Source organism: Corvus hawaiiensis, chromosome 10 (genome assembly GCF_020740725.1).
Source record: "Corvus hawaiiensis isolate bCorHaw1 chromosome 10, bCorHaw1.pri.cur, whole genome shotgun sequence".
Lineage (NCBI taxonomy): Eukaryota > Metazoa > Chordata > Aves > Passeriformes > Corvidae > Corvus > Corvus hawaiiensis.
In genome coordinates, this window is record NC_063222.1 from 16,544,815 (window position 1) to 16,559,860 (window position 15,046).

General features: G+C 56.0%; 1 protein-coding gene across 1 annotated transcript in view; it reads right to left on the minus strand.

Annotated features, from left to right (window-relative positions):
- Positions 1-15,046, minus strand: part of LOC125330907 (IgGFc-binding protein-like) — a 60,311-nt gene that overhangs the window by 22,201 nt on the left and 23,064 nt on the right. The window contains exons 29-55 of the mRNA XM_048314658.1: positions 14,701-14,984; positions 14,313-14,590; positions 13,420-14,018; positions 12,506-13,070; positions 12,155-12,354; positions 11,673-12,053; positions 11,027-11,313; positions 10,347-10,618; positions 9,985-10,068; positions 9,648-9,797; positions 8,794-9,053; positions 8,605-8,689; positions 7,720-7,812; positions 7,107-7,348; positions 6,728-7,011; positions 6,340-6,617; positions 5,447-6,045; positions 4,533-5,097; positions 4,182-4,381; positions 3,700-4,080; positions 3,054-3,340; positions 2,374-2,645; positions 2,012-2,095; positions 1,675-1,824; positions 821-1,080; positions 632-716; positions 115-207 (exon numbers count right to left, since the gene is read on the minus strand). Coding sequence (XP_048170615.1) covers positions 115-207; positions 632-716; positions 821-1,080; positions 1,675-1,824; positions 2,012-2,095; positions 2,374-2,645; positions 3,054-3,340; positions 3,700-4,080; positions 4,182-4,381; positions 4,533-5,097; positions 5,447-6,045; positions 6,340-6,617; positions 6,728-7,011; positions 7,107-7,348; positions 7,720-7,812; positions 8,605-8,689; positions 8,794-9,053; positions 9,648-9,797; positions 9,985-10,068; positions 10,347-10,618; positions 11,027-11,313; positions 11,673-12,053; positions 12,155-12,354; positions 12,506-13,070; positions 13,420-14,018; positions 14,313-14,590; positions 14,701-14,984 — 7,318 coding nt within the window. The remainder of the gene's footprint in view (positions 1-114; positions 208-631; positions 717-820; positions 1,081-1,674; positions 1,825-2,011; positions 2,096-2,373; positions 2,646-3,053; positions 3,341-3,699; positions 4,081-4,181; positions 4,382-4,532; positions 5,098-5,446; positions 6,046-6,339; positions 6,618-6,727; positions 7,012-7,106; positions 7,349-7,719; positions 7,813-8,604; positions 8,690-8,793; positions 9,054-9,647; positions 9,798-9,984; positions 10,069-10,346; positions 10,619-11,026; positions 11,314-11,672; positions 12,054-12,154; positions 12,355-12,505; positions 13,071-13,419; positions 14,019-14,312; positions 14,591-14,700; positions 14,985-15,046) is intronic.

The window sequence follows — 15,046 nt, forward strand, 5'->3', positions numbered from 1 at the left end:
CAAGGAAAAGCTCTGACCCTCCAGTATAAAAACTATGTCACTTGGCTATGGGACCTGGATTCAGAAGACAGAGAAGTTCTAAAAGGCAATAAGAGAGATGGGAAACAATGGTACCTGATGTGGGAGTGGGTCTGGTTGGTGAGGTGGTGAGTACAGGCTGTGTTGTGGTGCCTGGCACAGGCCTCGTGGGTGTTGGTGTTGGCAGACCTAGCACAAGAGAGAGTTAGAGGAGATGTGCACCAACAGGGGAGTTTTGTTGCAGGCAGCTGATTCCCTCACCCTTCTGAAGTACCCAACATCATGCCCAGGCATGCCCAGGACAGGGATTGAAGAGTGCCATCTCAGGCAGAGCCATCCCACTCAAGGGCTCTGCCACCAGCTTAGCTGGGTAACAATAGCAGGTAAGGCACTTCAGTACCTGTGGCCAATGTCTTGCCTGTGGGCCTTGTAACACATGAACTAAAACAGTGATTGCAGGCATTGCCATAGTTCCAGCCGCCCAGAGGAAAGCTGACTCGGGCACAGTCTGCCGCTGTGCCCAGAAACAAGCTGTGCTCCTGCCTCTAGCACAGCCTGCCACCTCAGTCGGTGACATGTCTCAAGCTGCCCTTCCCCAAGCCAAGCCTTGTACCTGCACAGGATCCCTTTTCAACGGAGAGATCATCCAATGCTACGTTGCTCCGCTCATCTTCACCCCATTCTCCCTCCAGCAAAATCTGAGGGAAGGAATGGTTCCCAGCATTAGCTCCTGCTGCATGTGTGAAGAGCCATTAGAAAGCATGGTTCCTCTGAGGTGGCAGTGAGAGCCTGTGGCCTTTACCTGCATGTTTCCTGTGGTCTGCACCGTGACCTGTCCCAAGTGCCACCTGTCTCCATGGTTCCCAACTTCTTGCCAGACGGGCACTAGCTCATCACCCTTCTGCACATACACCCGCAGGGCCATTGTTTCAGCAGTTCCGTACATGTGGTACCAGAAGCGGAAGCAGAGTGTTCCTTCCCAGCTACATGCCGGACTGACCAGGTGAGCCACAAAGCCGGGGAGAGCATCAGCAGTCCCTTGCAGGAAGATGTAGTAGCCCTCTGAAACAAAGCACGAGCCACACTGTCACAGATGCATCAGAGCTACTCAAAGCAGCCAGGGACAACCCAAGCACAGTTCTGGGAGCACCGCAGCTGCAGTTTCAGGCAGGCTAAAGGAGGGGGGAGCAAGCACAGCTCCTTCACAACCCTCCCCAGACCCAAATGCCTCTATGAATGTGCTCTCAGGGCCATGGCAGCTGTAGGCCTTGGACTGGGCAATGGCAACACCCCCAAAGCATTGCCACAGTCTTCACATGACTCTGCAGATTTGGAGGACCCTCATCTCTGGCTTCTGGAAAAGCCAGTATCTCGTAACAGAGACACAGACCCATTCCTCTTCCTGAGAGATAGACAGGTCATCCAGCTGTGCATTACATTCTCCCCTGCATGGCAGGTCCTCGCCTGCTCTGCGGGTAGCACGGCCTGATTGCCAGGGCCGGAAATCCTCCCAAAGGGAGCCTCTGGCCCTTGGCAACACTGGGTGAGCTGCTCTGGAGGAAGGCCAGGAAAGATGCGGCCTATGTTCGCTTGTACAAGTTTGTTGCCATCTTCCCTGGGACACCCCTCTGCCAGTGTCCTGATTGCTGTTCCTACCTCCTGTTGTGTGGTCAGACGAGGGGCCGGTATTTGGCGTGGGCGTTGGGCCTTTGTTCCTTATCCAGTCAATGCTGCTGGAATCTGCCTGGACCCACCCACAGAGGTCCTTGTCAAATGTGCAGGCAAAATTGCAGTCAGTTGGTGGAGCTGAACATGGTGCAGAAAGGAAAGCAGAAATTGTAGAATGAGGGTGTGGCCACCTTTTCCCCGTGTCCAGCAGGGCTCAGGTACATCCACGTACATCTGTGGCATGCCCGTGGACAGGCAAGGGTGGCCAGCCAAGGGGAAGTGCTTAGCACAGCCACTAAGAAACATGGATGGGAGACAACAGTACCTGTGCTTGTCCCAGGTGACTGTGATGTTGTTGTATGTGGAGGCCGCGTTGTAGTGCCTGGCAAGGGGGGCGAGGTTGTAGGAGCTGGTGGATGAAACAGAGTGAAAGAGAAGTGGATAAGGTATGATTAATAAGGGGGATTTATTCCCAAATGGGGATGTTGCACGCTTCCCAAACACGCCCACACCATTGCAAAGGAAGCGCAGGACAGGGATTCCACCTGTCCGGAAGAGTCTCTTTACACAAGGGCTAGCCCAGCAAAGTGGTTAGTTATGTGATACGTGGGGAAGCCTGCACCAGAACTGCCCCATTCCTTGACTCTGAGATTCAAGGAAATCAAAGGAGGTTGACAGAAGACTTACCACAAACAGTGCCAGCACTCCAGTCTCCCAGAGCAATGCCTGCCTCAGCACAGGCTGCAGCATAGGCCCCCAGGTCATTGCAGAGCTGCTCCGTGCTGCCACCCGTGGCACACTGGTCATAGACACAGCTCTCAAAGTACGTCTTGGGTGGCAGAACTGCATGGCAAGGCTGGAAGGGGCCACCGAGGTGTGTGAGGATTGAACACTGCTTGTTAGCTGCCTCCTCTTCATCAGGGGAGCAGGATGCAGGTGGACTGATGGATGGGTCGCACCTACAAAGCAGACAGATGGCCCTGAGTTCCCTGCAGCCTGTTGACAGCAGCCACTGCATTTCCTGACCTTCTCCCCAGCCAAAACCTCAGCTTCTGCAGTCCAGCTCCCTCACTAAGACAGGCACCCATAGCTGTCACTTGGAAGGGCGGAACACACGGCCCACAGGTACCATTGCCATCCCTGGTTTCATGTGGACAGAAACAAGTGACTGAGGCAGTTGTGATCCAAGCAGCTTAGGAAAAGCATCCTGCTCAGGCTTGGCCCACTCTCCCTGGGGTCAGGAACCTGCCTCTTCTCCCTTGCCCCATGCTTGCCATCACCAACCCTCCGCGTCTTGATGCCCTTCATAGCTCCCCTCTCCCACACTCCCTTCTGTCCTTCATCTGCATGATGGAACAAGGACTCACAGCCACTCCTCATCCGGCACCATCCAGCTGGCTCCAAAGTCATTGAAGTCAGGCACAACCACCCCATCGGGTCGCATGAAGTCGTCCTGCTGGCTCCCAGTGTATGTCCCACACAGCCCACAGAGTTTGCCCTTGTACTTCTCAGACACCTTCACTAGGAGCTCATGGTCCCCATTGAACTGCAGCTGCAGGCCCAGCTTGGTAGAAACCCGTACGTAGGAGCCGCTCAGGGAAATGGTCACACCGGGGGCAGGAGAAGCAGGCAGGGAGACCAGAGCACCGTTGATCTGGAGAAGGGGGACAGAGGGAGACAGAAGCATAAAGAGGTGCCCTCTGCTGAGAGGTCACGGTTCCTCACTGGGGTAGTGCCAGTGCCAGTGAGCCAGAAGCACTGCTGGCATGAGAAACCCTGCCCAGGCCTATGAGGGCAGCAGCAACTGTACAGATGGGACACCAGAAGCTCAAGAAAGTAACCAAGAATCTGTGTCTGAACGAGCAGCCATTTCTGCCCCTTTCAGAGCCCTGCCATGCTCTTCTATGGTCATGCAGCAGGCTCAGGGAATAGCAAGCTCTCCCTGGGGACGGAGGGGGATTTAAGGGTGTCCAGGGCATCTGGTGTTCCCAGATGTAGAAATGAGGGGCTTACGTAGACTGCCTTGTGCTCGCGCAGTGCAATGTGGAGGCCTTCGAGGGACAGTGCCACAGAGTTCAGAGCTGTCCAGCTCTGGCTGCCGCGATGTTCGTTGCGGGTGGTGACACTGAACCCGATGGAGGAGTTGTCACAGCCTGTCACCACCGTGTAGTTGCAGGAGCCCTGGAAGTGGTGGAGCTTCCCATCAAAGGTGCTGTAATGTGGGTCACCGTAGATGTGGCAGAGGGCAGTGCTGGCTGGGTAACAGCCCCTCTGGCCATCCTGGATCTTGCAGACCTCATCCTCGCCACAGGACAAGGCAGAGCAAACCATCTGGCCTTTGGCTTCACACCGGCACCGGCGAGTGCAGTTCTCATTCACTGAGTATTCGCCTTCCTGCAGGCGGGGAAACACCAAACCTCAGCATATGAGGCAGGAAGGTACAGGCAGGGGAGTGCTCTGGCAGGGGTGCAAACCAGGGCAGGGTTTTCACTCACAGTGTAGTAGTTGCCCTCAAAGAGGCAGCCACAGTTGGCCTCGGGCACACAGGTGTCTCCACTCAGGAGGAAACCAGAGCTACATGCACAGCCCTCCACACAAGGCTTGGAGCAGTTCTGTGGGGCTTGTCGGTCAGCACAGGTGGCAGGACAGCCGGTCATGCAGGGGTCATAGTAGCTGTTGGGGGGACACTGAAGGGCTGCAATGGGAAGGGGAAAATTAGGACCAGCAAGGCTTCAACCACGGACAGCCTTGTGGGAAGGGGAAGACCAAAGACTCTCTTTGGCCAGATGTTCAGAGGACAGGGTGTGGCCCATTTTCCTTTTGGCAATGGCAAAGCAGGTACTCACGGCAGAAGGTAGCATTCCTCCAGGGAAGCAAAGTCACACCAGCTGCCTGGCACGCGTCAGCATAGGCCTCCAGAGCAGCACACAGGAACTCCTGGCCACCATTCAGGGCACACAGGTCATACAAGCAGGTGTCAAAGTAGTCCTGGGGGTTGATCACGCCGTGGCAACTCTCAAAAGAGCTAGGCCTGGTTGTCAGTATGCCACAGAACTGGTCGGACCTGTAGAGCTTCTCCTCTTCTGCACTGCAGGGTGGGGAGGGGACGGGGACACCGCAGGAGGGGTCACTGTCTGGGACCTGCCAGCTCTCCCCCAGCGCATTGGAGTCTGCGGCTTGCTGCCCGTTGGGCATCATGTATTCGTCGTCTCTGCGGTTGTTGAAGTTCCCACACATGCCACAGGTCAGGTTGAAGTAGGTGGTGGGCACCTTCACCTCCACCGAGTGGTCAGTGTCGTAGGACACTCTGAGGTTGAAGTCTGTCTCCAGGACGATGTAGCGACCACTCTTGCTCACCGTGATGGCCCCTCCCGCTGCACTCACCGGCAACGTCTGGCGCACGTCGTTCACCTACGGGACACACACCCCAGTGGGCCCCGAGCCTGTCCCCGGCCTTCCTGGCTGCTCCTGCCCAGGGAAAGCAGCTGCCGGCCCTGGCACGGCAAACAGCTGCCTGGGATGTCCTCACACCCCCACACCCCTGGGACTCGCAGAGCTGTGTGCTGTGTTCTGCACTCTGCTCAACATGGCCCATGATTCCCATTTGCCTCTTCCTCCCCCAGCCTCTCCTGAAGGGGAAAACAAAGCGACCCAGTGCCTTCAGGGGAGCCCCCTCCCACCTGGTACGTGCCAGGCCCCTCCAGGAGAAGCCAGCCCTGCCTTGTAGCCGCATCATGCTCATGCCAGCCCCACTGCCTACCAGCACGTGGCTCTTCTGCTGCTTGAGGATGACAATGCGCTGTCCGTACACCTCAACCACCACTTCGCGCACGTAGGACACTCGGGTGTTGCCACGGTGCTCGTTCTTGGCCTCCACGTTGAAGTAGGGCAGGGAGGTGATGTTGGAGCACACTTTGGCCAGCGTGTAGGTGCAGTTGCCCATGAAGTTGTGCGTCACCTTGTCAAAGGTTTTGTAGTGGGGGTCTCCGTGGACGTGGCAGATGCCGTAGGAGTGTTCGAGGCACGCAGGTTTCCCGTTCTGCACCCCACAGTACAGGCCCTCAGGGCAGGAGGCGTTGAAGCACTGGACTTTGCTTCCCCGTGCAGGACACGTGCACTTGGAGGAGCAGGTGTCGTCCGTCCAGAACTCAGAGCCCACGGGGTAGTGCTGCCCATTGTGCCAGCACCCACACTGCTGGCTGGGCACACAGCGGTCATTGTAGAGCAGGTACCCACTGTCACACACACAGCCCTCCACGCACGGCAGGCTGCAGGTAACAGGAGCCATTGGGTCCACACAGGTGGCAGGGCAGGCTGCAGCACAGGGCTCGTAGTGACTGTTGGATGGACAAGTGATCGCTGCCGAGACAGAAGACCAGGCAATTACTTGGAGAACAGAATACTGCTTTCTGCTGAATATTTCCCTTTGAGAAAGTACCTCTCTCTATTTTCTCTATGATCCCTTTGGCTCCACTTGTGTTGTCAGTCCTACCCGATCAAAATGAAACAGAAAATGGTGCCTCTAATACTGATAACTACCTGTAAATCCCTACAGCCTATAGGGAGAATAGATCTTATTCCCCAGCTCACTCTTCCAATCCTGTCCTGTGTTTTCCTGAGTGTACTGATCCGTGGTACCATGTCTGGACTTACGGCAGAAGGTTGCGTTCCTCCACACAGGTATCTGGACACCAAGTGACTGGCAGGCATCTGCATAGGACTGTAAGCTCTTGCACAGGGCCTCACGGTCCAGCCCCAGCTCACACAGGTCGTAGAAGCATGTGTCAAAGTAGTTGCTGGGGTTCAGCACAGCGTGGCACACCTGAAACGGGCCACTGGTGTCAGTGAGGAGCCCACAGAATTGGCTGCTGCCGATGAGTTGCTTGTCGGTCTCATTGCAGGCTGGGGTGGGCAGAGGTCCGGCTGAGCAGCTGTGGAAAGACAGGCAGAAGGGCCCTGAGTCATTTGTGGACTTCTCCTGGTGCCTCCTCCTCCTTCCCTTGCCCAGTGTGTCCCCAGCGCTGCTGGGGGCCATACCCACCTGCTGTTGTTGGACACCTCCCAGCTGTTGCCCAGGCTGGTGGAGTCTGGCTCCGTTGCCCCTTCTGGGTTCTGGAAGTCATCTGCTGCCAGCCCGTTGTAGTTCCCACACATGCCACAAACCTTCTGCCCAAAGGTGCTCGGAAGTGTCACCTCCACCCGATGCTTCCCATCAAACTTGACTCTCAAGCCAAAGTCTGTCATGACCATGGTGTAGAACCCGCTGGACAAGACCTGCACACCCGCGGATGGGCTGCAAGGCAGGATCTCTGCCACTCCATTGACCTGGAAGAACAAGAGTCGAGACAGGATTGGAGCAGCCCATTTGGCATAGTTCTCTCCTCTTGCACAGTCCCACAGTGTCTCCCCCTCAAGCTTACCGTCACCACTCCACCCTGCCCCAGCCTTATCCGCTGGTCAGCCACATCAACGTCCACGTATCGGACATAGGACACGCGAGTGTTGCCTCCCCTGTGCTCATTGGCCGCTTCCACGTTGAAGGAGGGCAGGGAGCTGTTGCTCTCGCACAGCTTGGAGAGGGTGTAGGTGCAGGTGCCCATGAAATGGTGTAACTGCTTGTCGAACGTGTGGTAGTGAGGATCTCCTTCCACCACACAGGTGCCTGACAGTGGAAAGACCAGAGGAGACTTTCAGTTTAGCACCTCCTGCTGCCTCTTCTCCCCAGCTCACTTTGCTCAAAGAGCATCTGGTTCATGAGTGGTCTATTGGCTTTATGGACAAGCAGAGTTATTATAGATCTGTATCATCACAGTATTAATTTTAACAGACATACAGTTCAAAGCTACTCAAACACCTTCATGCTAGAAGCACAGCTTTGCCACACAAACCCTTAGAAAGGGAAGAGGATTCTATGTGTGTCTTAATATTGAGGGAGACTGAAATCAATCAAATAACAGCCCTTAAATGCAAATGCACCATATACCCAGTATGGGTTTTGAAGAGGACTCAGAACTCTACCAATAATAGCAGTACCTGAGGTCATCCCAGGTGTTGTTGGTGGTGGTCTTGGTGTTGTCTGTGTTGTAATGTTAGGAAGTGGGGTAGAGGGTGTTGTAGGAAGTGGACCTATGGAGAGATAGAGGAATGTGTCAACATGGGCCTTTGTTGCAAGCAGCTAGCCCACCCTTCCTGAAAAACCCAACACGCTGACCTAAGAGACACAGGGCAGGGACGGCACTGTTATGCCTCTGCAAAAATGCTACCACCAGCAGAGCTGGGATATAGGAGGAGACACACCCCCCCTTCAGTACAGACACTCCATCCTGAATCGTGGGCACTGGAGGAAGCAAAATGAGAAGTTTCAACAAGCAGAATCTGATGGGGATGGGAGGTGGCAGTCCCTGATGTGGGAGTGGGTCTGGTTGGTGAGGTGGTGAGTACAGGCTGTGTTGTGGTGCCTGGCACAGGCCTCGTGGGTGTTGGTGTTGGCAGACCTAGCACAAGAGAGAGTTAGAGGAGATGTGCACCAACAGGGGAGTTTTGTTGCAGGCAGCTGATTCCCTCACCCTTCTGAAGTACCCAACATCATGCCCAGGCATGCCCAGGACAGGGATTGAAGAGTGCCATCTCAGGCAGAGCCATCCCACTCAAGGGCTCTGCCACCAGCTTAGCTGGGTAACAATAGCAGGTAAGGCACTTCAGTACCTGTGGCCAATGTCTTGCCTGTGGGTCTTGTAACACATGAACTAAAACAGTGATTGCAGGCATTGCCATAGTTCCAGCCGCCCAGAGGAAAGCTGACTCGGGCACAGTCTGCCGCTGTGCCCAGAAACAAGCTGTGCTCCTGCCTCTAGCACAGCCTGCCACCTCAGTCGGTGACATGTCTCAAGCTGCCCTTCCCCAAGCCAAGCCTTGTACCTGCACAGGATCCCTTTTCAACAGAGAGATCATCCAATGCTACGTTGCTCCGCTCATCTTCACCCCATTCTCCCTCCAGCAAAATCTGAGGGAAGGAATGGTTCCCAGCATTAGCTCCTGCTGCATGTGTGAAGAGCCACTAGAAAGCATGGTTCCTCTGAGGTGGCAGTGAGAGCCTGTGGCCTTTACCTGCATGTTTCCTGTGGTCTGCACCGTGACCTGTCCCAAGTGCCACCTGTCTCCATGGTTCCCAACTTCTTGCCAGACGGGCACTAGCTCATCACCCTTCTGCACATACACCCGCAGGGCCATTGTTTCAGCAGTTCCGTACATGTGGTACCAGAAGCGGAAGCAGAGTGTTCCTTCCCAGCTACATGCCGGACTGACCAGGTGAGCCACAAAGCCGGGGAGAGCATCAGCAGTCCCTTGCAGGAAGATGTAGTAGCCCTCTGAAACAAAGCACGAGCCACACTGTCACAGATGCATCGGAGCTACTCAAAGCAGCCAGGGACAACCCAAGCACAGTTCTGGGAGCACCGCAGCTGCAGTTTCAGGCAGGCTAAAGGAGGGGGGAGCAAGCACAGCTCCTTCACAACCCTCCCCAGACCCAAATGCCTCTATGAATGTGCTCTCAGGGCCATGGCAGCTGTAGGCCTTGGACTGGGCAATGGCAACACCCCCAAAGCATTGCCACAGTCTTCACATGACTCTGCAGATTTGGAGGACCCTCATCTCTGGCTTCTGGAAAAGCCAGTATCTCGTAACAGAGACACAGACCCATTCCTCTTCCTGAGAGATAGACAGGTCATCCAGCTGTGCATTACATTCTCCCCTGCATGGCAGGTCCTCGCCTGCTCTGCGGGTAGCACGGCCTGATTGCCAGGGCCGGAAATCCTCCCAAAGGGAGCCTCTGGCCCTTGGCAACACTGGGTGAGCTGCTCTGGAGGAAGGCCAGGAAAGATGCGGCCTATGTTCGCTTGTACAAGTTTGTTGCCATCTTCCCTGGGACACCCCTCTGCCAGTGTCCTGATTGCTGTTCCTACCTCCTGTTGTGTGGTCAGACGAGGGGCCGGTATTTGGCGTGGGCGTTGGGCCTTTGTTCCTTATCCAGTCAATGCTGCTGGAATCTGCCTGGACCCACCCACAGAGGTCCTTGTCAAATGTGCAGGCAAAATTGCAGTCAGTTGGTGGAGCTGAACATGGTGCAGAAAGGAAAGCAGAAATTGTAGAATGAGGGTGTGGCCACCTTTTCCCCGTGTCCAGCAGGGCTCAGGTACATCCACGTACATCTGTGGCATGCCCGTGGACAGGCAAGGGTGGCCAGCCAAGGGGAAGTGCTTAGCACAGCCACTAAGAAACATGGATGGGAGACAACAGTACCTGTGCTTGTCCCAGGTGACTGTGATGTTGTTGTATGTGGAGGCCGCGTTGTAGTGCCTGGCAAGGGGGGCGAGGTTGTAGGAGCTGGTGGATGAAACAGAGTGAAAGAGAAGTGGATAAGGTATGATTAATAAGGGGGATTTATTCCCAAATGGGGATGTTGCACGCTTCCCAAACACCCCCACACCATTGCAAAGGAAGCGCAGGACAGGGATTCCACCTGTCCGGAAGAGTCTCTTTACACAAGGGCTAGCCCAGCAAAGTGGTTAGTTATGTGATACGTGGGGAAGCCTGCACCAGAACTGCCCCATTCCTTGACTCTGAGATTCAAGGAAATCAAAGGAGGTTGACAGAAGACTTACCACAAACAGTGCCAGCACTCCAGTCTCCCAGAGCAATGCCTGCCTCAGCACAGGCTGCAGCATAGGCCCCCAGGTCATTGCAGAGCTGCTCCGTGCTGCCACCCGTGGCACACTGGTCATAGACACAGCTCTCAAAGTACGTCTTGGGTGGCAGAACTGCATGGCAAGGCTGGAAGGGGCCACCGAGGTGTGTGAGGATTGAACACTGCTTGTTAGCTGCCTCCTCTTCATCAGGGGAGCAGGATGCAGGTGGACTGATGGATGGGTCGCACCTACAAAGCAGACAGATGGCCCTGAGTTCCCTGCAGCCTGTTGACAGCAGCCACTGCATTTCCTGACCTTCTCCCCAGCCAAAACCTCAGCTTCTGCAGTCCAGCTCCCTCACTAAGACAGGCACCCATAGCTGTCACTTGGAAGGGCGGAACACACGGCCCACAGGTACCATTGCCATCCCTGGTTTCATGTGGACAGAAACAAGTGACTGAGGCAGTTGTGATCCAAGCAGCTTAGGAAAAGCATCCTGCTCAGGCTTGGCCCACTCTCCCTGGGGTCAGGAACCTGCCTCTTCTCCCTTGCCCCATGCTTGCCATCACCAACCCTCTGCGTCTTGATGCCCTTCATAGCTCCCCTCTCCCACACTCCCTTCTGTCCTTCATCTGCATGATGGAACAAGGACTCACAGCCACTCCTCATCCGGCACCATCCAGCTGGCTCCAAAGTCATTGAAGTCAGGCACAACCACCCCATCGGGTCGCATGAAGTCGTCCTGCTGGCTCCCAGTGTATGTCCCACACAGCCCACAGAGTTTGCCCTTGTACTTCTCAGACACCTTCACTAGGAGCTCATGGTCCCCATTGAACTGCAGCTGCAGGCCCAGCTTGGTAGAAACCCGTACGTAGGAGCCGCTCAGGGAAATGGTCACACCGGGGGCAGGAGAAGCAGGCAGGGAGACCAGAGCACCGTTGATCTGGAGAAGGGGGACAGAGGGAGACAGAAGCATAAAGAGGTGCCCTCTGCTGAGAGGTCACGGTTCCTCACTGGGGTAGTGCCAGTGCCAGTGAGCCAGAAGCACTGCTGGCATGAGAAACCCTGCCCAGGCCTATGAGGGCAGCAGCAACTGTACAGATGGGACACCAGAAGCTCAAGAAAGTAACCAAGAATCTGTGTCTGAACGAGCAGCCATTTCTGCCCCTTTCAGAGCCCTGCCATGCTCTTCTATGGTCATGCAGCAGGCTCAGGGAATAGCAAGCTCTCCCTGGGGACGGAGGGGGATTTAAGGGTGTCCAGGGCATCTGGTGTTCCCAGATGTAGAAATGAGGGGCTTACGTAGACTGCCTTGTGCTCGCGCAGTGCAATGTGGAGGCCTTCGAGGGACAGTGCCACAGAGTTCAGAGCTGTCCAGCTCTGGCTGCCGCGATGTTCGTTGCGGGTGGTGACACTGAACCCGATGGAGGAGTTGTCACAGCCTGTCACCACCGTGTAGTTGCAGGAGCCCTGGAAGTGGTGGAGCTTCCCATCAAAGGTGCTGTAATGTGGGTCACCGTAGATGTGGCAGAGGGCAGTGCTGGCTGGGTAACAGCCCCTCTGGCCATCCTGGATCTTGCAGACCTCATCCTCGCCACAGGACAAGGCAGAGCAAACCATCTGGCCTTTGGCTTCACACCGGCACCGGCGAGTGCAGTTCTCATTCACTGAGTATTCGCCTTCCTGCAGGCGGGGAAACACCAAACCTCAGCATATGAGGCAGGAAGGTACAGGCAGGGGAGTGCTCTGGCAGGGGTGCAAACCAGGGCAGGGTTTTCACTCACAGTGTAGTAGTTGCCCTCAAAGAGGCAGCCACAGTTGGCCTCGGGCACACAGGTGTCTCCACTCAGGAGGAAACCAGAGCTACATGCACAGCCCTCCACACAAGGCTTGGAGCAGTTCTGTGGGGCTTGTCGGTCAGCACAGGTGGCAGGACAGCCGGTCATGCAGGGGTCATAGTAGCTGTTGGGGGGACACTGAAGGGCTGCAATGGGAAGGGGAAAATTAGGACCAGCAAGGCTTCAACCACGGACAGCCTTGTGGGAAGGGGAAGACCAAAGACTCTCTTTGGCCAGATGTTCAGAGGACAGGGTGTGGCCCATTTTCCTTTTGGCAATGGCAAAGCAGGTACTCACGGCAGAAGGTAGCATTCCTCCAGGGAAGCAAAGTCACACCAGCTGCCTGGCACGCGTCAGCATAGGCCTCCAGAGCAGCACACAGGAACTCCTGGCCACCATTCAGGGCACACAGGTCATACAAGCAGGTGTCAAAGTAGTCCTGGGGGTTGATCACGCCGTGGCAACTCTCAAAAGAGCTAGGCCTGGTTGTCAGTATGCCACAGAACTGGTCGGACCTGTAGAGCTTCTCCTCTTCTGCACTGCAGGGTGGGGAGGGGACGGGGACACCGCAGGAGGGGTCACTGTCTGGGACCTGCCAGCTCTCCCCCAGCGCATTGGAGTCTGCGGCTTGCTGCCCGTTGGGCATCATGTATTCGTCGTCTCTGCGGTTGTTGAAGTTCCCACACATGCCACAGGTCAGGTTGAAGTAGGTGGTGGGCACCTTCACCTCCACCGAGTGGTCAGTGTCGTAGGACACTCTGAGGTTGAAGTCTGTCTCCAGGACGATGTAGCGACCACTCTTGCTCACCGTGATGGCCCCTCCCGCTGCACTCACCGGCAACGTCTGGCGCACGTCGTTCACCTACGGGACACACACCCCAGTGGGCCCCGAGCCTGTCCCCGGCCTTCCTGGCTGCTCCTGCCCAGGGAAAGCAGCTGCCGGCCCTGGCACGGCAAACAGCTGCCTGGGATGTCCTCACACCCCCACACCCCTGGGACTCGCAGAGCTGTGTGCTGTGTTCTGCACTCTGCTCAACATGGCCCATGATTCCCATTTGCCTCTTCCTCCCCCAGCCTCTCCTGAAGGGGAAAACAAAGCGACCCAGTGCCTTCAGGGGAGCCCCCTCCCACCTGGTACGTGCCAGGCCCCTCCAGGAGAAGCCAGCCCTGCCTTGTAGCCGCATCATGCTCATGCCAGCCCCACTGCCTACCAGCACGTGGCTCTTCTGCTGCTTGAGGATGACAATGCGCTGTCCGTACACCTCAACCACCACTTCGCGCACGTAGGACACTCGGGTGTTGCCACGGTGCTCGTTCTTGGCCTCCACGTTGAAGTAGGGCAGGGAGGTGATGTTGGAGCACACTTTGGCCAGCGTGTAGGTGCAGTTGCCCATGAAGTTGTGCGTCACCTTGTCAAAGGTTTTGTAGTGGGGGTCTCCGTGGACGTGGCAGATGCCGTAGGAGTGTTCGAGGCACGCAGGTTTCCCGTTCTGCACCCCACAGTACAGGCCCTCAGGGCAGGAGGCGTTGAAGCACTGGACTTTGCTTCCCCGTGCAGGACACGTGCACTTGGAGGAGCAGGTGTCGTCCGTCCAGAACTCAGAGCCCACGGGGTAGTGCTGCCCATTGTGCCAGCACCCACACTGCTGGCTGGGCACACAGCGGTCATTGTAGAGCAGGTACCCACTGTCACACACACAGCCCTCCACGCACGGCAGGCTGCAGGTAACAGGAGCCATTGGGTCCACACAGGTGGCAGGGCAGGCTGCAGCACAGGGCTCGTAGTGACTGTTGGATGGACAAGTGATCGCTGCCGAGACAGAAGACCAGGCAATTACTTGGAGAACAGAATACTGCTTTCTGCTGAATATTTCCCTTTGAGAAAGTACCTCTCTCTATTTTCTCTATGATCCCTTTGGCTCCACTTGTGTTGTCAGTCCTACCCGATCAAAATGAAACAGAAAATGGTGCCTCTAATACTGATAACTACCTGTAAATCCCTACAGCCTATAGGGAGAATAGATCTTATTCCTCAGCTCACTCTTCCAATCCTGTCCTGTGTTTTCCTGAGTGTACTGATCCGTGGTACCATGTCTGGACTTACGGCAGAAGGTTGCGTTCCTCCACACAGGTATCTGGACACCAAGTGACTGGCAGGCATCTGCATAGGACTGTAAGCTCTTGCACAGGGCCTCACGGTCCAGCCCCAGCTCACACAGGTCGTAGAAGCATGTGTCAAAGTAGTTGCTGGGGTTCAGCACAGCGTGGCACACCTGAAACGGGCCACTGGTGTCAGTGAGGAGCCCACAGAATTGGCTGCTGCCGATGAGTTGCTTGTCGGTCTCATTGCAGGCTGGGGTGGGCAGAGGTCCGGCTGAGCAGCTGTGGAAAGACAGGCAGAAGGGCCCTGAGTCATTTGTGGACTTCTCCTGGTGCCTCCTCCTCCTTCCCTTGCCCAGTGTGTCCCCAGCGCTGCTGGGGGCCATACCCACCTGCTGTTGTTGGACACCTCCCAGCTGTTGCCCAGGCTGGTGGAGTCTGGCTCCGTTGCCCCTTCTGGGTTCTGGAAGTCATCTGCTGCCAGCCCGTTGTAGTTCCCACACATGCCACAAACCTTCTGCCCAAAGGTGCTCGGAAGTGTCACCTCCACCCGATGCTTCCCATCAAACTTGACTCTCAAGCCAAAGTCTGTCATGACCATGGTGTAGAACCCGCTGGACAAGACCTGCACACCCGCGGATGGGCTGCAAGGCAGGATCTCTGCCACTCCATTGACCTGGAAGAACAAGAGTCGAGACAGGATTGGAGCAGCCCATTTGGCATAGTTCTCTCCTCTTG